The following is a 24,633-nucleotide window of genomic DNA, read 5'->3' as shown; positions in this document are numbered from 1 at the left end:
GACCAATCAGCATGGGTATGGGCGGTGTTGTGAAGGATCAGATTAAACCGAATATATATATTTATTTATGGATATATATTTAATAGTACTTGTATATCGTTTGATATCCCTTGTATATTCCTTGTACATATACACTGAATATCCCTTTAGTCTACTAACAGCCCATAATAGTTTCATTCTCTCATTGGACAAGAACCTGGCGCCAGCAGCCAAGCCCCTTGGTTCAAGTTCAATCGTGCCGACGAACATGTCGTTACTAGCCCGGTTCCGCGTAGGAATACGAATGGTACTATTTGTTCACAGCGCATATATATATGGCGCAAGTAAAGTAGAACTTTCTTTTAGTCCTTTTAGCCCTTTAGTTCTTTACCCTCCAACCTAGTGGCAAGACGTTAAGCCTCACCCACGATACACGTGTGGTGCAGTATGGTCAACTTGGCCTCAGAATGGTATTGAGACATCGTGCGGATTAATAGTTGAATTGTCATAGTTTGGCACTATACCGTCGAGTGGGACGTATTTCTATTAAGTTAATAATAGTCTATTATGTATGGTGCATCGTTCGGTTAGAGTTATAAAGTGAGCAGTACCCCCATCGTTCCTCGCGTTATCTAGAGTCTTAACCAGGCTGGGCAGACCACGTGTGGTGCTTTCATCCGAGGAGTTCTGGGCCAGGACGAGTGGACCTGCACATTGGATTACTTTACCCGGACGACGGCGAGCCCTACACGGCTTGGATTATCTACTTGCTTTGGGTGCTTTGATTTATGCCATGGATAACAGCCAACACTAGTGAGTGTTGGAACTACCCCCCGAGAGGAGTCCAGGTGAGACGGCGCTCTACCCCGAGTGAGGTCGCCTCACGTCTCTTCGTTGTGGACCGGCAGCTACCGTCTACAAGAGGGCCCAGCTGTATTCATCTGTGGACCGAGGTTCTGTGGGCACCGTGTTCAGCACTCTGAATTCTCCCAAGAAATCGTTGGCCAGATGGGATATCGCCAGCGGCTCTCCTAACCCCCCCCCCCTACTGACTTACAACCAGCGGGACCCCCTTTTAGTGTATCCAGCTATAATCATTTAAGTACCATCGCTATAGTTCCCTAGAGAACCAGGTTGTATACTTGCTTCCTGCGTAACCAGAGATTGGACATTCAATGTTGATTTGCCTACGAATACTCATTTGCCTTACAAGTGCATTCAAATCATAAATGTCATTAAGTGAACGTTGTATATACCCTTTGCTATATAAAATATTCGATTTATACATTTGTGTGGACTTGGTTTCATCAGGTGGGAAAGTGTTCATCATATCTATATCATGTACTGTGTGGCCAGTAGTTAAAGTACATAATCGGTAGTGGTTTAATGATACCATACTTATCAATACAGTCAGGGAATTGTACCCCTCAGTTACAGGCAGGTTAATTTTCGGTTGCAGGATTAATAACGTTAACGTTAGTTTGGCCAGATAAACAATTAAAATATACTAATTAAAATGGTTGAACCTGTGAGATTTGTACTTTGTAGGTCTGCATTTTAAATGTAAGTAGTAAAAAGTATATATTTTTTCTCTGAAATGTAATGGAGTAAAAGTACAAAGTATAATAACCTAATAATACTAGAGTAAAGTACAAATCCCCCAAAACAGTACTTAAGTATTGTAACAAAGTACAATTACTCAAGTACTTTACACCCCTGGTCACCAGTCTGCGCTGTGTTCAGGCCACCAGCTAGCAGTCTCCAGATTATTCATTGTAATAAAATTTCCAAATAAAGATGGACCTCTGTTACACCTTCATCTGTTGTCTTGCTGTGTTGGGAATCTGTGGAAACGAGTCCAGGTGGATTTCCTCATGTGACACAAATCCTGGTGGTTCTGCTTCAGTTACCAGCTAACAGAGGAAATTGATGCAGTTGAATTTCCACATTAATAATTTCCACACCCATACTGTTGTATAAGAGAGGCTTGTGTGCTGCATTGAAATCCTAGGTACCAATTTGTTGGGGGAATACAACCTTTTTGTATCTTCCAGAGGGTTTGTCTACCTTGCCTACTCAATTTATACCTACCTAGTGCTTTAGTTGTCTACAACTGCCCTATACTGTAATCATAGTAATCATAATAATCCTAACTACCCACCCCACTCTAGTCTACCGTATGATAGCATGTACAACAGTGCTGTACATGTCACATATATACATTATATATTCATATTTACTGCATATATATCCATGTCTGTCGGCATATAATCCTCCTATATACCTACTTATACACCTACATATAACTCTGTATGATGGCATGTACAATAATGCTGTATATACCGTAATATGCAGTATATATATATATACTGTATCTACCTATCTGTAGATACTATATTATGTACATATCCCTTACTCTTACTAGTTACGCTGCTGGCCAGTATGACTTCTATGACCATACTGTCTTTATACCTGTATCACTGTACATATTGGTATTACAACTCTGTACATACATCTGATTAGCACTACACTCTGTAGTACTAATTGATATATTTTATAACCAGTTTAATCACCTGTACATTGTCTATTACTATTGCACGTTACTTTTACATTTGTACTCTGGTTGGATGCCAAACATCTTTTTGTTGTACTGTACTTGTGCTGTATAATGACAATAAAACTGATGAGCCGTTCTCACCCAAAGCAGCTAAGTCTAGCAGCACGGCTGCATTCAATTAATTTCCAATGTAGCCATGAGGTACTGTACTCACACACTGCATTATGCTCCACTACATCCTCTCCTGCTATTGGTGAGAACAGACCATAAGTGTAAGTGACAACGTACTACTACACACACATACATGAAGACATTATACATTTAATCTACATCTTGGACAGACCAAACCAGCTTCTGTTATTAGAATTTGATATATTGTCTTTAGGAATTTTGTTTACCCAATTTCCCTCCCAGCAGAACATGAGGGTTGTGCCACGCCACACAGAGAGTAATAGTAAGAGTGTATACAGTACATCATACAGCGGTGCATGGTGATGAAAGCGAATAGGGAAACTATAGGGTGAGAGTTGAGGCTGACTTTGGCCCGCTGGGTTGCAGCTGTATGCTAATTACCCGGCTCCTCTGTAGGGGCTGAGTGCTAAATGTCCCCAGTAGATGCTAATGAGCCTGTGGTTCACCTCAGCTCAACTCACTCTGGCTGAGTAATAATCAGACATCGGCTTTTACAGTAATCCTGTTGTTGGTTGAGGAGGGCTGTGTGATTATGATGGTCTGTTCATGATTATGATATACTACATGTCTAATAGGATATGTAGTGTATGTCAGATGGATGATAAAAGTGTAGCGGATAGTAGTAGTTAATATTCCAGGTTGATTTGCTGATTTACCAACTGTTTGTAATACTCTTTATTTGTTTACTTTAAACAACAGTAACTTTCTTCCAAACAAAATGTATTTTATTATTATTATGCTTGAGGCAATTATTTGATCAAGATCTGTCAACAAAGTCTCTGGACCTAGATCCTTTTTATTCGTTGTTGTTGTCATGTGGAGATGGATGACAGCTGAGAATCCATTTCTTATAATCACATCTTATTTCCATGACATACAGGTACTGTGTGTGTGTGTCTGTGTGTGTCAGAAGTATGACTGCGTATAGTCTGCATGTATGCATTATGTGTGTGCATGCTTGTATGCACAGGGCATCAGCTTTGGGAGGAGGGCTGTTATTAGGAATGCCTCACTCCCTTTCTGTTATTTCATTCTCAGCCACCCCACCCTCCCTCACTGTCCCGTGCATATAAGCGGGGTGTCCAGTTGCTGCTGGTTATTTTTGCACTGAACCCCCCCCCCCTCCTCTCCACAGTCTTCTCCAACTGCCCCACACACACTCTGCCCTGCCAGTGGAGTAGGTAAGGGGCAGCAGGCTCCTTCAATCAGACCCCCAAAATAGCCCTGTGCCTGTGGGGGTGTGTGGGAGGCTCCATAGCCCCACACAGGTCCCAGTGAGTCATGTGCACAGACAGCCCTGTCCTAATCTCCACACACACAGACTGAGGGGACAGGAGTGGAGACACCCGAGATCATCCTACTGTAGACAGAGAAGGGACCTATCTCGCTCCTTGGACATACGCGCTGCATGAAGAGGGATTGCGGTTTTGTAAGTTCTCACAAACAGACCTAGGCACAGAGAGTAGTTGGACAGCCAGCCTGCGTGTGTACAGTACATTGAGTGGCTGGTCCGTGGTCAGTCCTGCACGCTGAGTGTGTACATTGAGTGGCTGGTCTGTGGTCAGTCCTGCACGCCTGAGTGTGTACATTGGGTGGCTGAGTGGCTGGTCTGTGGTCAGTCCTGCACCATGAAGCTGAGCGTGGCTCTGTTCTTCGCGGGGCTCTTCGGGGCACTGGCGGCCGTGTTCGTCTTGCTCTCGTTCGGGACGGATTATTGGCTCCTGGCCTCTGAGACCTGTGGCCCTGAACCTGTTGAGACCGTTGGACCCGAGGGTGTCGTCATAAAGGTGAGTCGACGACGTGGAGCCTCAGGAGAACTCCCTAAAAAAAATACCAGTCTCATTTCAACACTTGCATTGTAGCCTGGAGCTGTTATGTTTCTGTAAAAAAAGGTTTCCTTAACCCTTTTACTGCCACACGACAGCAGGTTAACCCTTTCACTGCCGCACGACAGCAGGTTAACCCTTTCACTGCCACACGACAGCAGGTTGACCCTTTCACTGCCGCACTACAGAAGGTTAACCCTTTACTATCACACTACCGTAGTGTGATAGTAAAGGGTTAACCTTCTGTAGTGCGGCAGTGAAAGGGTTAAAAGAGGTTTCAGGTGGGTTAAGATAAGATTCCTTTATTGATCCCCTTGGGGAAATTCAGGCAGCATGGGGAGGGGGGAGGGGAGGTACAGGTAGTAGAAGACATGATACAGGTCATGGAATTATAGTACAGTGGAGAAGTAAACATTTAAATTGAATAAAAAAAGGCAGTGTAAACAATATAACAATATAATTAACTGTGGACATGCGCATTATGGGCAACAAGGTGCAAGATGAGGGGATGTGTTTTTCTTATTGAAAGGTGCAGCAGCCAGAGTCAATAAAAGGTCACCATGACTCCTAGACGTTGGGTTTTTACGACTATTCAGACGAACGGAGGACAGCAGGGTCTAGGATTTTGTTGTTGCCGCTCATCACTTTGGTGCACAAGGTGTGGTATAACGTTGCAGAGCAAACACAGGAGACTTTTACAAGGCAAGATATGTTCCATTTTTGGTAGCTTTTTTCCCCTCGGATGATTCGTTTTCTTCTCTCACAAGATGAGCCAGACATGCATCCCATCCCCTAGGAGCTGTTAGGGAAATCGGACACGGTTTAATGTAGTCCGTGTGCCGTTATGCAGTGACTGGCCCGCGCCATAGGTCCAGTAATAGTAATACAAACACCAGATATTCAGGGTGTGTGTGGTATGGCATTAAATGTCACCTACAAGAGCAAGATCTGGCTAGTAATGGAACTAGGATATAGTCTGCGTGATATCCACTCTATAAAATGAAAGAGATGCAGTGTATAGTATAACAATTGACGGGTTTGATTAGAATTACATTTAGATCACTAAAATAAAATTGAGTTGGATGAAGTTTGAAAAGAGGAAAAGTAGAGAATGAAAGATTCGGTACAATGAAAATTGTGTTTTTCAGTGTTGTATTTATATATATAATTTCTTTTTTTACAGAAGGTATGTTGATGTAACATTACCAAAAATGTTAAATGATCACTATCCTCCTGGATATCAACAGAATCAAACCATTTCAGATATCCAGTCTGCTTCCATGAAAACATTGCATAATCTATACTCGGGTTACCCTGATTGGCCCATTAGTCGGTCAGTTGTCAACAGTTGTATAGGATATCAGCTAGCTAGTCCGCAAACAGGTAATGAAACTAATTAGCTACAATTCAATTACAGTACTTTTCGTGGTTCAAAAATATCCACAGCAACTGGGATCATTTATTTATCACCTGTTAGCCAATGTTAATCTCCCATAGCAACACTGGTTCCATGAATTTGTTTACATTTGCAAGTTTCATGTATTATAACTAACTTGACATATCCTTTCAATGAGCAGAAGGCCACGCCCCCCTCAACATACTGAGAGCTGGCTGTGCTCAAAGAGGGTGCACTAAAACACTTATAACTAGAATGGTGCGCTATAAATCTTAACCAGCCGGCAGCCACACATTTCTTCTCACAGAGCAAACACACCTACAATATTTAACATATGCAGACTATATACTGTGTAATAGTGAAATAGCGTGTAATAGTGTGTAATAATGTGTTATACTGTGTAATAGTGTAATAGTATAAATGTGTAATGATTAGTAATGGTGTACTAGTGTGTATAGATGGTGTCTGCATTTGTTAAATATTGTAGGTGTGTTTGTTTGCTCTGTGAGAGAGAAGAAATGTGTTGGGCTCAGTAGTTCTGACTGGTTCTATAAAATGAAGGAGAATACTGGCCAACAGATTACTCCATTCAAAACATCCTGAAGAATCCAACAGGAACATCTTATTATTGGCTAATGTAAGAGAATCTATTGCATCTAACCCTAACGATCCTAGTGTTCCATAGAATGGCCAGTGTCTGGACTGCATGGAAACCGTATAGATCGGTCCCGAAGAAGAAATACAGGAAATTCCTATTGGATTGTATTCTTATATATTTTTTTGGAACTATATTGTTTTATTATTTGATTCCCACCTGATTTTTAGACTGACACAATGGTGGCAGAAAAGGGGGGGAGGGTAATAGTAGTCTGAATGGGAAGCGTCTGGGCCTATGTGCAGGTTGGACACAGTCCTACTCAAACCCACAGGAAGTTGAATGGTGCTCATTTAGCTTGGCCCTGAGTTAGCTATTTAGGATCACAGGAAGGGGAACACCACCTAAATCAAGAATTCCATGTTATGGAATGTTCAATCAATATTTGTGAACATATTTGTGAGCTACTCTCTCCCAAAGCCAGAAACCCGAGAAGTATGACTCAAACCTGTGATGTCATCAAGTATAAAGCCGCTCCAATGTTGGCATGGGATAATTGATTTTGTGTTCTCAGTTCTGAAACAGAAAATGTACCCATGTCACCTTTACCATCTCTCCCAATTCATTGTCTATGGAGGAGTTTCAGACTTTATACCTGAGGACATCACACATTTTTAGTTTTAGCACTCTAGTCTTTGGATTTGGATGAGAGTTGTTTGTGTTCACTAATATATTTGAACAGTCTTTGTAGGAATAACATGCATGAATTCTGAAAATGGGCGTAGTTCCCCTTTAAAGATATCATCCAACCGTAATGATGCCAATGCCCTATGTCATTTGGCTGTGCTCTAAGAAATAAGAACCGTATTGTGAAATGTAACTGACCAGTTTGCCATGAAAAAGTCAGTAATAGGGGTGAAACACCCACACACACACACACACACACACACACACACACACACACACACACACACACACACACGCATATATACTGTATATATTTAGATGCACACAACTTGGTTTGGTTCAGAAAAATACAAAATGTATTTCAAAGTCATAAACAATGAAAATGAGATATAGCTACTGTACCACCAGTTAACTGAGATTTGTATTAAAAAAAATAGAGGCCTAGGCAAGAGAACAAGAGGAGAATCATCAATACGGTTTCAAATTAAGATAAACTGTATTGAACGTACATATATATACAGTATATCCTTTTTTTGCTCTCATTTTCAATTCTGTATTGCGGTCGTTACACCCCTAGTCGGTAACATCTGAGGTCAGGAGTAGAGGCTGTGGTAGTAAGACATGTAGGCTGCCTTTCATCGCCTGTCTGTCCACAGAGCGTGAACACCACCACCCTCTACCACGAGGGCTTCTTCTGGAGATGCTCGTTTGGGGCCGAGGGCAACGCCGATGACAGCGACCTTCTGTGGAAGCTGTGGTTCAGTAAGTGAGACAGGCATGTTGTTTTGTCCTAATAGCAACACTAGCATGCAACCTAACATGCATAACTCCAGTAGGACATCACTTCATATCGACTTTTATTTATATAACACTGACTTTCTCTACCAGAAGATATAGATATCTTTACCAGTATATCGCTCTAGGTATTCAAATTATAAGGCTCTACTATTGAGCTCATGTCTCTTTAAACACTGACTTAAGCTTGTCTGTCAAGCCCATTGGTAACACCTGCTAATTGTCTCTAAGTAGGGGTGTGTTTGTCTGTACAGGCAGTACAGTGTTGATGAAAACATGTTTTTAAATAGCACATGTGCATTTTTTATACTCACTTGGAGCATGGTTGTAATTACATTTTAAAAAAGTAATAAGAATATTTTCCTCATATTCTGCAGTGTGTGTGTTCACCTTTCAAAATAGGTTATAAAACACATAAAGGGCCAGAAATCAGTGTTGCAAGAAGTACACAGTTCCTTTACTTAAATAAAATGGAAACACTCAGATAAAATGGTACTCTGGTAAAATAGTCCCCTTATCAAAAGTACACATTATATATGATTGTGTATTCCAGTGCTGTGTTGACCTCTAAAGGTTGTGTTAATGTGGTCCAGTTATACTGCTCTGATTACATCCTATTGGGGTTGGCAGGCTTCACAATTTTGAAGTAGATTACCTTCCACTACATTTTTGTATAACGCCATGTTTTCTATGCTAAATCTTTTTCTTCAAAGTAACCAGTAACTGATGTGTTCAGATGGATGTAGTGGAGTAAAGATTACAATATTTCCATTGAAATGTAGTGGAGTAAAAGGACAAAGTCAAATACTCAAGTAAAGTACAAGCACCTCAAAGTTGTACTTTGGTACAGTTGCTTTTCAATACTGCCAAAAACGGATCATAGATTAAAACGGATAATAAAATAACAAATAATCATGACGTGTGATGAGATCAACTCTCCACATTAGTCTACATAAATATAACTATGTCCTTGGTTTTCTTTGATGCTCTATATTAAAAATACATCACTGTAACCGCCTCCAATCAGGTGACTATTGTGAGACCATGACATGTGATGTTATTCTGGTCATTTAAAAAATATTATTATTCTGGTCTACTAAAAAAATGGTTGAAGACCAACCAGTCATGTGACCACATGTGACGTATCTCTAGCCAATAGTATTTTTATGTATTGCTGCTATGTATTTGTAAATGTTTTACTGTTTTTATGTGTCCTGTTTTTATGTATTTGTACATTCTTACTGTTTTTATGAGTCCTGTTTTAATGTCTGGGGACAATGGATGGAAATTAGCCTCGTGCTAAATCCGGCAATTTTTACACTCCACGTGTTCATAAATTTTGCATTGTCCCATCCAAATAAAGTAAAAAGAATTGTTAGATGGTTGTTTGTGTTGTTGTTTTTGTACCATCTATTCCCTGATGGTGGACTGCACTCTCATAGTGGGTGACTTGTCACAAACCCCCCTGGAGCTCAGGGGAAGAACCTGGCACTGGGCTGCTGAATTTCACAGTGGTGGAAGAGAAGACAGCCGTGGCAGGAAACAAAGAATAGTGGGAACACATGTGTAAACAAACGGTATGAAGGAGAAATGTATGAAATTGAAAAGATTAAAATAAATACATTAAAATATTTTTTCGAATGTGCTGATCTCACATCGTCTTAACTGCAGACTCATAACGGTGTGACTGAGCAGACCATTGGAGCCATTCTGTTGTGTTCTTAGTTTATTTATTTTTTATTTACATTTGTCTTTTGTACTGTACCTCTGCAGCCATCTACCCCACCCCAACATCCAAAGTTTGGTAGTGCACATTGAGGGTGGGGGGCGGGGGCTTTTACATCTCAGGTGGCTCAATGGCCAGGGCAGAGAAGGCCTAGAGCAGGGGTCGGCAACCTGCGGCTCCGGAGCCGCATGCGGCTCTTTAGCCAATCAGATGCGGCTCCCTGGCCCAAAAAAAAAAAAAAAAAAAAAAAAATGCTTGGGGATATATAAAACGTTATACACTGTGTTATCTTCATTTTAAGGCTAAATCGGTTGTGCGGCTCCCTAAGCATTTTATTTTGTGGGAGGGGGGAAAAGTGGCTCTTTTGATAGTAAAGGTTGCTGACCCCTGGCCTAGAGCATGGTTAACGCTTTCACTACCACACTACAGAATGTTAACCCTTTCACTACCGCACTACAAAGGGTTAACGCTTTCACTACCGCACTACAAAGGGTTAACGCTTTCACTACCGCACTACAAAGGGTTAACGCTTTCACTACCAAATCACAGAAGGTTAACCTTTCACTACCACACTACAAAGGCTTAACGCTTTCACTACCACACTACAGAAGGTTAACCCTTTCACTACCACACTACAAAGGCTTAACGCTTTCACTACCACACTACAGAAGGTTAACCCTTTCACTACCACACTACAAAGGGTAAATGCTTTCACTACCACACTACAGACAGTTAACCGTCGGTAGTGTGGTAGTGAAAGGGTCATCAGTGTGAGAATCCTGTTATTTTTGGAGTATTGGAATCTTTATTTTGATCAGCCCAGTTCCTTTCATGTTTGAAGATTCTTCAAAATAAACCTATAATTTAATTAATTATACCCTGGATTTCTTTTGGATGTGCGCGTTGAAGACACTACCTGGTTAGCAGAACAAAAAGCCAATACAGAGACAGACAGCTGAGTTAACAGTTGGAGAACAAAGAGGTTAACAATTTACAAATGGAACGTGAAGAGGGAGAGAATAAGGTTGTAGGGATTCATTCATAAAAATTCATTAAAAAAAAAGTCTGATCGTGGTCATAGGACTAGGTCGACCTCTAGAGAGGATTGCGAGGTGCAGCGCCGACACACCACTTTCGGTCCGAATGTATTGTCAGTGCAGGGAAGTATGTTGTGGAACAGTTTACCTACCACCATTCGAGAATGTCCAACTTGTACTACTTTAAACAAAAAAATTCTAGAACACCAATTGGTAAGCATGTGACCATATATAGGACTTTTATGGTCTTGGTCCTTTTAGCTTTGTAGCCATGTATTTGTAAATTATTGTTTTGTTTTAACATGTTTTTATATTGCTCTGTTTTTGTATTTTATTTGTTTTATGTTTGGGGACTAAGGATGAAAATTAGCATCCCTTGCTAAATCCTGTGTATTTACAGTGCATTATATATGTATTGTCCATTAATACATGCTGTCCCTTCCAAATAAACGAATGAATGAACTTAATGAGATGAATGTTGCAGACATGTTTACAGACAGACAGAAAGAATCAGGTTGTAGGGACTCTACTCCAGTCTGACCTCATCATCCCCCGTCTGTTCCAGACTCATGCAGACGTGTTGACAGACAGACAGACATCGTGAGTGATTGTTTGACCGAACACTGACAAGAAAAGCATTCTGACAAGGACACATCAATAATCCAATCCAATCCAACTTTATTTATAAAGCGCTTTAACAGCCACAGGGGCACAAAGTGCTGTACAGAGGGAGCATATAAAAAAACTATAAGCAGCACTAAAAATAGATACAAAAACAAAAAACATGAGTACCAAAAAGAGAAAAAAAAGGGGTAAACATAGGCAGCAATAAAAATTTAAATAGATCAGAGTACTTAAAAAAGATTTAAAAGCAAAGGACACAGTAACAAAACGATACAATATATAATGGCTGAAGGGAGACGTTCCGAGCCACATGGAAGGGAACAGTAGATCCAGCTGGTGCTCTCGGAGTAGGGCAATCTGGGAAAACTTCAGAGATTTTGTCCAAACTAGAACACTGGAGTGCACGATATAAGGCAATAAACATTTTTATTAATGACTGATGTGTCAACGCAGGCAGGGGCGGACCTAGCACATTTGGCGCCCTAGGCGAGATTCACCACTGCGCCGCCCCCCCCCCCCCCCCCCCCCCCAAAAAAAGAAAAGATTTTTTTTTGTTTGTAATTTTTTTGTGGCTTTTGCCTCTTCGTAGTTCTCTAACGTTAGTCTTTCTTTCCTCCCATGCTCAATTCTATAAACACTTGACCGATACCCATCAATGCACAGCGCTCTAGCATGTTCTGACTGTGAACACCTAAAGCTGAGGCTCAGACCGACCGACTGTTTTAGATTTTTGGCTCATTTCCCCTTATGTTAGAATTTTTTTTATGTAAAAATAATGGTTGCAGATATAGAGGGGGGCGCCAAAACTGCACAAAAAAAAAAAAATAAAAAAAATAAATAAAAAAAAAAATAAAAAAATATATTTTTTTTTGTTTTTTGTTTGTTTTTGGCGCCCCCCTCTGGGTGGCGCTCTAGGCCAGTGGCGGCTCTACCACTAGGGGCGCTAGGGCGCCGACCCACCTGCTGGCCAGCTGCTGTTAAATCAGAGAAGACAATAAAACTTTTTCGTTTTTGTGTTTTATAGCCCTATAAATAATATAAACATGTTTAAAATTAATAATATTTACTCATTTTAAGTATGTTTGTATTTCCAATGCACAATATAACATTATTATCTAAATTAAAAAAACATCGGTTTCATGGGCAGGAAGTGACGTTTTTTTTTATTTTTTCGTATTTCTCGCCCGGGCAAGAAGCGATAGCGCTCTGCGTGCGCGTCACAGTTTGATCGCTGTCTCCGTCACAGCCAATCAGTGCATACAGCGTTGTGCGTTGAAATATGACTATTATGTTGGAATCCGAGCGCGATTTGAAGCGGTCTAGCCAGCAGCGTGTGAACTTCCGTGAAGAATTTCCATAGCCGCATTTCGCGAAGACGCTCTCTGATTGGCCGACGCGATGCCAGTTTTTTTCCATTGCCGCATTTCTCGGGTTGGTTAGAGAGAGAATGCAACTCAGTCGACTCGTCAACAACAACAGCAACTGTTACTACACTGAGCTTAGGCACTCTTTCAAAGTTGGTTAAGGTTAGAGTTTGTCTTAGAGCATGGCGATAGAACGCCAGGTAGTTTGCAGGCTGTTCGAGGCGGAAATGGACAAAGACACAGCTCTTGGCTAACTAACAACAAGCTATATTATGGAGGCAGTGTGGAGGGACATGTATGGACAATGGATGGACATCAACACAGGCTGGATGGACAATGCCATGGAGTGGATATACTTTATCAACAAGCCAACAACAAGGTAGATTAGCGATCTTAACTCTAGTTTAATACATGATACGTTGTCTACTGATGCCGCATAACGTTGTACTGCTAGCTGTTAGCTCCGTTAGCTTAGCTGGCCACTTAGTGCATGGAACGGAGTAACGTTAACGTTTAAACGTTATGTCGAGGTCATACAATACTACAGTCGACATAAGGTTAACGTTACCCCGTTTCCATGAAGTGTTTAAATAGCAGCAATCTTGTTGAAAATGTAACTACTAAAATGCTCTCTGATGCTGCTGATGCATAATGAATGAATGGTGAGTTGTTTAAAATGACAACATACATGTGTTAATTATTTGATTTGATTGATCCGAGAGACAGAGAGATCGTCTATGTTTGAATGAATGAATGAATGAGAACTTTATTAACAGATTGCAGAATGGGTACAATACAGTACGGCTCAATACACACAATTGTTAAGGGGATGCAGACCAGAGAAAGACGTTTGTCTTGTTTACATCAGGGTCCCAGATTTTCGATTCATATCGATAGTTTAATAGCTAGCCTTGGCTCGTTTAACAATATGCAAAATATGTGTACAGCCCTGTACTCATACTGAAGTTATTCTTGGTATATAATAGGTCTGATTGTGTAACGAATCGATTCCACGTCGCGCTGTGTGTGAGAGAGAGAAGGAGAGAGGGAGAGATCTGCCTGTGTTTGTAGACGGGCGAGTTTTGTTTCTAACTTTTCTATTTATATATTGTGTTTCAAGTTGTGAATTAGAGTCTAGACTATACTTTATTTGACTGGTTGTGTGTTGTTGTAGTAACAGCTGAGCGACTCGTTCATAAGAGCCGATTCATTGCCGTGAGCGTGAGTCGAATCGCTCACGTCTTGCCATGAGTGTTGCGTGGTACTGTACTGTACTGTACAAAATATTTGGTATAGCGCCCCTAGTGGCGAATACCCACCGGCCGCCACTGCTCTAGGCGACTGCCTATATCGCCTGTAGGAAGGTCCGCCCCTGAACGCAGGGTGCATCTTCAATTGACGACGACCATTTGTACAACACAGTGATGATAGTTCTCTCATAATTGTTGTCGTCTAGTCGCGTAATGTGTTTAAGCTGCCCGCACGGTCGTTCCATGTGATTTGCATTTTTTCTCACCAGCAAACCAGCCCCACTCAAAGGAGTGCATGCCTGCCTACCTCTTCCCGTTTCCCGTGTCTCAGCACACCCACAATGCCACAGAATATGACAATGCCATAAGTAAGTCTGTGTGTGTGTGTACACATTAAAGGTATAATCTGTAATGTTATCAAACAGTGACCTCTAGGCAAAATATGACAACATGGTTTACATTTTTTGGGTTGGATTTCAGACCTCTACCAAGAGAGGTCTGGAGAAATTCACAGTATACCTACTGTAGTAAGTTAACTCAACTCCAACCCATACATCAGACCCAAACAAAAAAAGGAAAACAAAGCATAATATAAGCGGGGCTCTTTTGACTAGAGGTCGTTTGATGGCATTGTAGATTTTACCTGATTGAATTGATTGATTGATTGAACATTTTATTAACAGATTGCAGAATGGGTACAATACAGTACGGCTCAATACACACAATTGTTAAGGGGATGTAGACCAGAGAAAGACTTTTGTCTTGTTTACATCAGGGTCCCCCATTTTCAATTCATCATAACATATATGACATACCACGTGACATACAGATAGACAGTACTGCTACATCTATACATTTATGACATACCAGATTTACAAATACTGTACTGTTTGTGATACAAAAAGAGTCTAAAAAAGAGAGTATATACATTTGACGAAGAAACTGTACATTGGAGGAGGTTGGGTAGGTGGGGTGGGGGGTTGGGTAGGCGGGGTGGGAGGGGGGGGTAACTGTACATTGGAGGGGGTTGGGTTAGGACATTTACTGTACATTGGAGGGGGTTGGGTTAGGACATTTACAGGAGCCAGTTTCAAATTGTGTAATACATTTTCATATTCTTTCTGTAGCTGTCAATGCAAATAACCAAAATGTCTGTTGTGCAGTTTACAGAAGTTTCTGGAGCGTGTTCATGCTGATTGGCGTCGCTGCTGTGGTGCTCGGTGGGTTCGTCATCATCTGCGCTGCTCCGTTTGCCAGTTACCGCTTGTATAAAGCAGGGGGCGGGCTCTTCCTAGTATCTGGTGAGTTATAAAGTTAATCCATACTACGAAACAATTCTAAACAATACCGTATGGTTATATTTCATATGGCTTTACGCTCTGCTCTATTGGAACTGTCCCTTTATGCTATCATGAAACAGTTCAATCACATGCTTGCACCTACACCTGCCTGGCCATGCCCACATCCGCTCACATATAAGCGGGGCCATGGCCATACTACCAGCTCCTTCCCTACTTTCACCACCTGGAAGTACGTGCAGGGCACCTCTTCAGATCAGTGCTGAAGTAGTTGGTTAGTTATAGGAGCTGTGTTGGCATTGTCTTTTGTTTTTCCCTCTCTCACTAATTTACGGGAGAAAGAAAGAATAATGTCGTCACCACCGGAGAGTCTAGAGGATTATTCTGACCTCCACCGGCGCTTCACATTCGGGCTTCCTCGGGGCGTAGTGGGGCTTTCCTGCTCCACGTTTGTGGCAGGCAGGTGAGCCTCAGCGGCGCCCGGAGGGGAGTGCGCGTTGCTGGGCAGTTCCCCCGCCAGCGTTGCTCTCCGGCTGTGCAGCTGGATACTATTGTCGCGGGAGGCAGTCGGCTGGTCCGACGGTCTCTCTGGTGGGTGGTGTCTTGCGGCACGGGCTCTCCGCCTCTGCTCGCTCACGTCAATTGGTGGTGAGCGGCGGGGGCGGACGGTCTAAACGGATGTGTCAGTTGTGCGGGGTCGGCTGCTCAGGCATATGGCCCCGCAGAACAACCGGCTCCAGGCGAGGATTCCTCCGTTACCTCTCCATCGCGTCCGATACAGCTACAGTAGCTAGCCGTTAGCCTGTAGCTAACCATTAGCCGGTAGCTAACCGTTGGCCTATAGCTAGCCGTTAGCCTGTAGCTAGCCGTTAGCCTGTAGCGTCCGATGGACAATTAGGATTACATGGAGGGGGCGGGGAGTTCTTGTTTGATGCCCCACGAAGGCAGAGCTCTCTCCCCTCGGGCAGAGTGTGCTTTGTTTTCCTGGGAGCCCCGTACTCCGAGTCTGGGTTCAAGTCCCACCTCCGAGAAGGGATGCCCTACTGCCATCTGCACTGGACGTTGGCTCCCGCTTTTCAGAAAGAGAAAGTGAGTTGAGCCTCCCGCCGCGAGGGATGCGAGCGAGACAGAGGAAAGTACGCAAGGGGCGGGATGCGCGACAGAGTAGTCGCGGGCTCTTCTAAACAAAGGTAAGTCCCACGGTCTGCTCACCCTGTGCGTTTGAGGTACTGTTCCCTCTTTGCACAGTCGGGTCCGGTCTCCCTCCCATCCCTCACTAGGGGGGGGGGCGGGGGGGCCTGGATCCTCCCCGGTATTCTGATGGTTGTAGGGGACCTCAGCGGGTACATCTGTCGGGCTCTCCGCTCTGCTCCGCTCTGCTCTTGTGTTCCAATAGAGCAGAGCGTAAAGCCATATGAAATATAATGAAGGTTATCCTATAACCCTAGTTATATGAATATGGCGAGCGCTCTGCTCTGACTCACTGAGGACCCCATGTGTCTTCCGTTTCGGCGGTGAAAGACTGGGGAAGGAGCTGGTAGTATGGCCATGGCCCCCCTTATATGTGAGCGGATGTGGGCGTGGCCAGGCAGGTGTAGGTGCATGCATGTGGTTGAACATTTTCATGATAGCATATGATTAAAGGGACAGTTCCAATAGAGCAGAGCGCTCGCCATATTCATATAACTAGGGTTATAGGATAACCTTCGTTTTAGGCCCTTAATTATTGGGTGCCACGCCCCTTTGCCGAGATAACCCCTTGAGTGCCAGCGCTTTAGTCAATGGGAGGTCGGGGATATTTGCGAACGCTTAAACTATATCTTAAATTATGGCTATGGGTCTAAAACACCCCTCGCTTATCAATGACTTGCTTGCAGTCAACATGTACGAAACGGATTGTTTTTTCATTGGTACATTTCCGTTTTATACCGTTTTTAATACGAGTATAGTTTCGGAGAGTTCTAGTAATTTCAGAGAAATTCAGCAATAATAGCCCTTTAGTGGAATACACAAAACACATTGTCATTTTTCGGCTGATTTATTTTATCGTTTTCAAATAAACGCTAGATTATCGATAGTATACATGTACTTATGCACGCTAGAGAAGCGGGCTGAAAAATCTATTATCCATGACCTGGTCAGCGCTAACGTCATACACGCACACACACACACAGACACGTTGTGATCGCTATGAAAAAAACATCTGATTAACCCAATACTGGTAAAATAGAGTCCTTACCTCACATCAGATGTTCTGCAAAAAGATGAATCCAATTCCTGATCGCCATTCCAAATATTGATCGCGTTTATTGATCCAACGTTATAGTCCGAAACGCATAATCGAAAGCTGCTCCGAGCCTCCCCAGTGAATGTGGTAACAGACACTGCTTGCCAGAGATGGGGAAACCCTGGACCGGAGTTTTTTTCTGATGCACATGGCCACTCAATCCAATCCAATGATGTGCATTACCATCCGGGAGACGATAGGTGGCGGTAATTGCCCTTTTCGAGCTCAGAGCCATTCCCAATGATAACGTCAGGCTGGATGGATGAAAAATGAATGGATATCACTAATAAAAGAAATAACGGTTAAATAACGAGATCTCGTCATTGGCACTCAACGCATGGCGAGTTAGGATGAGAAATCTCGTCGTTGGCACTCAAAGTGTTAAGTCAAATAACAAGTGTTGTCTGATTTTTCCCTCCCCCCCATGCTGCTCTGATGCCTGAATTTCCCCAAGGGGATCAATAAAGGAATATCTTATCTTATCTTATCTTATTTTAAAATATTTTCAAACCTATTTATCTAAGGATGGTAAGTGGGAGTGTATACGCTCTAAAAACAGTAGTTTCAAGTTTCTTTATTAGTTGTCATACAAAAATACAGAATACTTTTATATGAAATGCTTGTTTCTGTTTTTCTCCTGAGAGTGTGCTAGATAAAAATAGATAAGTATAAAATAGAAAGTCAAAAGAGTTCAATATACATATATACAATATACAATACAGAGTAAACTTTTTTTTTAAACTGAGTTACAATATACAGTACAATGCATAAATGGGATGAGGTACGACTTAGAGTAAGGTGCAATGAGGTATGAGTTGTAGTGCAAATCTCTTTACCAATAAATATAAAGTGTGTTAAAAGTGTCTAAAGTGGGTAAAGTGGGTGCTACAGTGAGTTGTTTATTTAAAGTGTGTGTGTACGTGTGGATGTGTGTGCTGTGAGTGTATTTGATGGTTGGTTACATAGTGTTATTGTCGTTGACAGGGCTGCCTCAGGGTGTGTGCGAGCAGTGCGGTCGCACAGGGCCTCGCGGGAAGGGGGGCCTCGCAAATTTTTCATTTTTTTTCATCACATACCTAAAATCTAGTTTTGCTTATATGCTTATATATTTCACATTAGACACGTTTGTAGAATGTGTCTGACTTGTTCCGGGCTCTGCGGCTCTGCAGATATACTATTGGAGCTCTGTGGCTCTGCATACACTATTGGAGCTCTGCGGCTCTGCAGCAGATATACTATTGTTTCAACGAGGGGAGGGGTTACAGGTAAGGTAGTCGGCCGGCGTGCGTCTGTCTGACTATTTCCACAGGAGCGCGTGCAGCATTGGAGGTTATGCCAGCCAAGACGAAGAGGACGGTCGTTCGGCAGATGGACTGAAGATGAAAGTTGTTGCATGTTAGAAAGTTCAGTCAGGCTAGCCATGTCGGCTTAGCTAAAGGCAGGGACAGCTAGTTAGCTTTAGCTATGTTATCGAGTGCTAACGTGTGGTTCATTCGGGCTAGCCATGTCGGCTAGTAGCTTAGCTAAAGGCTAACTAGTGTTAGCTAACGCTAGCTAGCTCTCTTTCTCTCTCGCCCTCTCTCTCTCTCTCTCTCTTCAAATGGGCTTTATTGACATGGGAAACATACGTTTACATTGCCAAAGCCAAACAAAACAAAACAATCAAACAGGTAAAACAGAAATCATTACATTACAGAAGGAATTTATTGTACAGTCTTTATGGTGGTTGTATTCCGTTGGATGTCCTTTTCTTGCCACAGCAGCTCACAAATCTGGCTGCTGTGTTTGCACATTCTTGTATTTCTCCCAGTAGGTATGGGAGTTTTGAGTTATTGTCCATGTTTTTAAAGTCTCTTTGGGTGTTTGCAATTTGTGGGAAGTATATGTCTCTGATGTCTTGGTATAGTGGGCAGGTTGTTAAGAAGTGGAGCTCGGTTTCCACCTCATCTTGTGTGCAGTGGGTGCATAGTCTCTCTTCGCTTGGGAGCCAGGTCTGCCTATGGCGGCCTTTCTCGATGGCTAGGCTGTGCTCACTGAGTCTGTACCTAGTCCTGTGTTCTGAGCTGTGTGCTGAGCTGTGTTCTGCATGTGTTCTGTGTTCTGAGCTGTGTTCTGAGATGTGTTCTGAGCTGTGTTCTGTGTTCTGAGCTGTGTTCTGAGCTGTGTGCTGAGCTGTGTTCTGTGTTCTGAGCTGTGTTCTGAGCTGTGTGCTGAGCTGGGGATCATCCCTATGTTCCCCGGGTCCTATGTTCCCCGGGTTCTATGTTCCCCGCTTTGATTGATTAATAGATTGAAAATTTTATAAATCTTTATTATTTTATTAATTATTAATGTCCGCCTTGTTTCGAACAGTTAAGCTTAGGCCCTCGTTCGAACTGGTTAAGGTTAGAGTTTGGAATCAGGGCTGGTGGTCTAAAATTTTCAATCTATCAATCAATCAAAGCGGGGAACATAGAACCCGGGGAACATAGGACCCGGGGAACATAGACATGCTCCCCTGAGCTGTGTTCTGCATGTGTTCTGAGGTGTCCTGTGTTCTGAGCTGTGTTCTGAGCTGTGTTCTGCATGTGTTCTGTGTTTAATAATAATGCAGGACCTGCTCAGAGGTCTTTAATTGGCATGCAATTATCCTCAACACACACACACACACACCGGAACACACACGCATGCATTGTCTCTGTAGGATCGCCGATGCGATTTGTCTCTGCGATTAACCCATCCCGTCGTCCTTTCCCCCCCAAGGGTAGCCGGGAGCAGACAGGCGTCAACGTGAGCCGCGCCAGGGGACCAATCCAAGTGCTCCTGTCCGTCTTTGTCAAGGACGCCACAGTGTTAGCGATCTGTTGTTGTGCATGTTTTTCCATTGGGTTTATCTTATCGGGGGGTAAACCCTTGCGAGCACGGGGAGAACATGCAAACTCCACACAGAAAGGCCTGGGAGATACCCCACCTGGGTACCTGACATCATGGAAACCTGGTCCCCAAGTGGGAATCGAACCCTGGACCTTCTTGCTGTGAGGCGACAGTGTTAACCACTACACCACCGTGTTCTGTGCTGTGTTCTGAGATGTGTTCTGTGTTCTGAGCTGTGTTCTGAGCTGTGTTCTGTGCTGTGTTCTGAGATGTGTTCTGTGTTCTGAGCTGTGTTCTAAGCTGTGTTGTGTTCTGAGCTGTGTTCTGAGCTTATATAGTGCTTTTACTAACTATATTATATTTCTCTCTCCTCTGGTCAGGGGCATTGCCGGGTCTGTACAGCGATAACACTGTATATTGACTGTAGAAGGGAGCTCTCTCTCGCTCTCTTGCTCTCTCTCTCTCTTGCTATATGTTGACTGTATCATGCCCAGCCTTGGGCAGCGCTATTATTTAAGAATATGTTGACTGTATAAAAAAAATTAAAATATTTTAAATCTCTTTAAATCTCGCACATGGCCTCGCATTTCTCCCAGGCGGCCCTGGTCGTTGAGCATCCTGATGGCCTGGGGATAGAAGCTCCTTCTGAGTCTCTCTGTGCTGGCCATGAGACTCTGGTATCGCTTGCCTGACCGCAGCAGTTCAAAGAAGCAGTTGTTTGGGTGACTAGAGTCTTTGATTATTCTCTTAGCCTTACCCCTGCAACGCTTGTTGTAAATGTCTTGGAGAGTGGGAAGCCCACCTCCAATTGTGCGTTTGGCTGAACGGGCCACTCTCTGTATTCTGCTACAGTCTTGTGCGGTGCTATTCTTAAACAAGGAGGTGATATTGCCACTCAGGATGCTCTCTATTGTGCATGAGTAGAAGTTCTTAAGGATTTTCAGACTCTTTGAACATCCTTAGGCGCCTAAGGAAGTAGAGGTGTTGCCGTGCCTTCTTGACTACACTGTCAATGTGTGTGGTCCATGTCAAGTCCTCGGATATGTGGACTCCGAGGTACTTGAAACTGTTCACTCTCTCGACCGGTGCCCCATCGATGCTGAGGGGGCTGTAGTCCCTGACCCCCAACCTCCTAAAGTCCACAATCATCTCTTTTGTTTTGCTGACGTTCAGGGAGAGGCAGTTATCCTGACACCACCGCGCCAAATCCTCTACCTCTTCCAGGTAGGCCCTCTCATCGTTTGCAGAGATCAGGCCCACCACTACTGTGTCGTCAGCAAATTTGATGATGGTGTTGTTGTTCCGCTGTGCCACACAGTCATGTGTGTACAGTGAGTAGAGGAGGGGACTCAGAACACAGCCCTGGGGGGCCCCTATGTTGAGGGTGATGGATGAGGAGGTGCAGTTGCCTGCTCTCACCACCTTGGGTCTTCCCGTCAGGAAGTCCAAGACCCACTGGCAGAGGTCATAGTTCAAGCCCAGGTCCCTGAGCTTGGCTACGAGTTTGGAGGGGACTATGGTATTGAATGCTGAGCTGTAGTCGATGAATAGCATTCTCATAGTTCCCCTGCCTCTTGTCCAAATGTGATGCTGCTGTGTGCAGCACATGGGCTATGGCGTCCTCCGTGGCCCTGTTGGGGCGATATGCAAATTGCAGGGGGTCCAGGTTGATGGGGAGGGAGGAACAGATGTAGCCCTTCTCAAAGCACTTCATGGCTATGGAGGTGAGAGTTACAGGGCGATAGTCGTTGAGGCAAGCGGGCGTGGATTTTTTGGGTGCAGGGATAATGGTGGACTTCTTCAGACAGTTGGGGATGACAGCCTGTTCTAAGGACAGGTTGAATATGTCAGTGAATACCGGGGTCAATTGGTCGGCACAGACTTTTAGGATGCGGCCGGGGATACCGGTGAGAGGGTGAGAATTGTATTTAATTTCAAACCTTAATTTAAACTTGAAAGGCAACTGAGGTTTCCCTCATTTACAGTCACGTCGAGTGTACATACAGAAATAAGCAAAAAAAAGGCATATCAAATCACACAGCATATAAAATCATAACAATAGGACAACAAGGCGAGACAAAAGTAAAGATAACAAATAAATTAAAACAACTTGATCGACATGGTTTTAAATTCTGCAACAGGGAAGTACAGTATCTCAAGCTTTAAGGACGGTTGGAGTTGATTCCATGAGCTAGGGGCCATCATAGCAAAATTCAGATTTACCCAGTTCCGAACAAACTCAAGGGACCTTAATAAGGGCCAGCCAGTCACTAGAACGGCTTCCATAGGTTCCAAAATTCCATTCCAATAATGATGTAGTACAAGTGATTTATCACATTCACACTCGGATTGACTTTACAACTACTACTGTATGTGGTTCTTGGTCTGAAGGGTTCAAATGAACAGTTCCTTGAACCAGACAGAAGTAGATCCCACCTCACCTCTTCTCTCTCCTTCTCCCAGGTTTCTTCCTGCTGTTTGTGGTGGTGATGTTCGTGTTGTGGGTGGATGTGTTGACCGTGGTGAGTCTCTACGTGGACCACCAGCGCGCCGTCGAGTGTCCCGGGTTCCAGCTGTCCATCAACTACGGCCTGTCCTTCATGTTCGCTCCCGTCGGCATCTTCTTCTGCCTCCTGGCCGGCCTCCTCTTCCTCCTCATCGGTCGATCGATCCAGATTCACTACCACTGAGTCTAGTCGTAATGACCCGTGGCAGTTTGAAGGCAACGTGGGGACTCGAAGCTTCCGAACCGCCAGTTCTCTTTTACTTCCAGAACGTGGTGATACTTTTGTATTCCATAAGTCAGCCTTATATCAGATTCTGTAAGTATACTGTGGCAGTTTGGTTCTAACTGGTTTGACAGGCTCCCACCAGATTGTTCCAGGATCAAAAGTTTCAGAAATGACAGCTTAATCACCACCACCTGAGCTATTTTGACAAGAGCGACAGTAATATTCTGGGCTTCGGTCGGAAATAGTGCACTACATGGCGAATAGGTTGCCATTTGGGAAGAAGCCAAACCCTCAATAAGACAATGCTATTCACGATTTGTTCCATGCCTGTGGGATGCGTTTGGTTGAATCCTGGATGTTGACAGATAAGCGATGCAGTATTATATAATATATATATATATATATATGTGTGTGTGTGTGGTTCACGGAATGGCAAATTGCACCAGAAATCAATGTTGATTTTGTTCATTGTGGTTTTAAAACATTTTGTATGTGTTCAGTTGAGAGTTTTTGTTAGATATATTGGGCTAATTGTGCTGCAATTGACAAGCACTGTAGAATATTAAGTCTCATAAAACTAGTCCTAGCCAACGGCAAGACGATCTGACCAGCAGAAGTGACATGAGTCTAGTTGGAGACTATCACATGTTTAGAGATTCCTGGATAGATCATACTCAATATATACTTGGCTTTTATATGAACACTTTGAAATATGTACCCAGTCAGTCTGAAACTATTATATATATATAAAGATGATATTCCATCCTTGCTCTGAACTATTATAGATGATCGGTTCATCAGTTAGACATGACATGTTTTTATTTGTAAATAACGAAGCTTGCAGCACAAATAAAAATAAAAATAAAAACAGGTTCCCTCTTTATTTAGATGTTCTGCTTTTACTAGGTTTGCTCCTTCGTGAGTTGCTCATCACTTTTGGATTGTTAAAGGAACACGCCAACATTTTGGGAAATTAGCTTATCGTCTTCTCCAGAGACAAGATAGATACCAGTTTTTTCTCTGTGCGTTCAGTAGAAAGCTACCTGGCTGCACATTAGCCTAGCTTAGCACAATGAATGGAAGCGGACATGGCCTGTTAGCCTTCGGGAGAGGTGTTAGTTGGACAATCCCTAGGCCTAGAGGAAAGAAAACGCTGATGACAAATCAACTATTTATGATTGCACCGTGGGTATATTTGAAGGGTATGCATCATGGAATATGGGTTTCGCCCAGTGTTTGTTGGGATTTGGCAGTCTGAAATGTTATTCAGCCATTGAGGGAAAAATGCATTAATTCATTCAATCTTTATTTAATCTCAAAGGATCATTGAGAGCTATATTGATAAAGAAAACAATATAGAAACAACGTCAAACATTTAAAATAATTAAAAACAACTGCAGACTGTGGTGAAGCGGTTTGTTATTAATGATTTAAA

The 24,633-nt window shown here is 43.0% G+C and overlaps 1 protein-coding gene across 1 annotated transcript; it reads left to right on the top strand.

Annotated features, from left to right (window-relative positions):
- Nucleotides 1-4,103: 4,103 nt before the first annotated feature.
- tmem182a (transmembrane protein 182a) lies at nt 4,104-24,003 on the top strand. The gene is made up of 5 exons (XM_084314794.1): nt 4,104-4,515; nt 7,889-7,994; nt 14,298-14,396; nt 15,192-15,329; nt 22,930-24,003. The coding sequence occupies exons 1-5, from the start codon at nt 4,357-4,359 to the stop codon at nt 23,154-23,156; spliced, it is 729 nt and encodes a 242-aa protein (XP_084170920.1). The 5' UTR covers nt 4,104-4,356; the 3' UTR covers nt 23,157-24,003.
- The last annotated feature ends 630 nt before the right edge of the window (nt 24,004-24,633 follow it).

Source organism: Notolepis coatsorum, assembly GCF_963971535.1.
Source record: "Notolepis coatsorum genome assembly, chromosome: 5".
Lineage (NCBI taxonomy): Eukaryota > Metazoa > Chordata > Actinopteri > Aulopiformes > Paralepididae > Notolepis > Notolepis coatsorum.
Note: the sequence above shows the minus strand (reverse complement) of the source record. Positions and strands in the feature narration are given on the sequence as shown.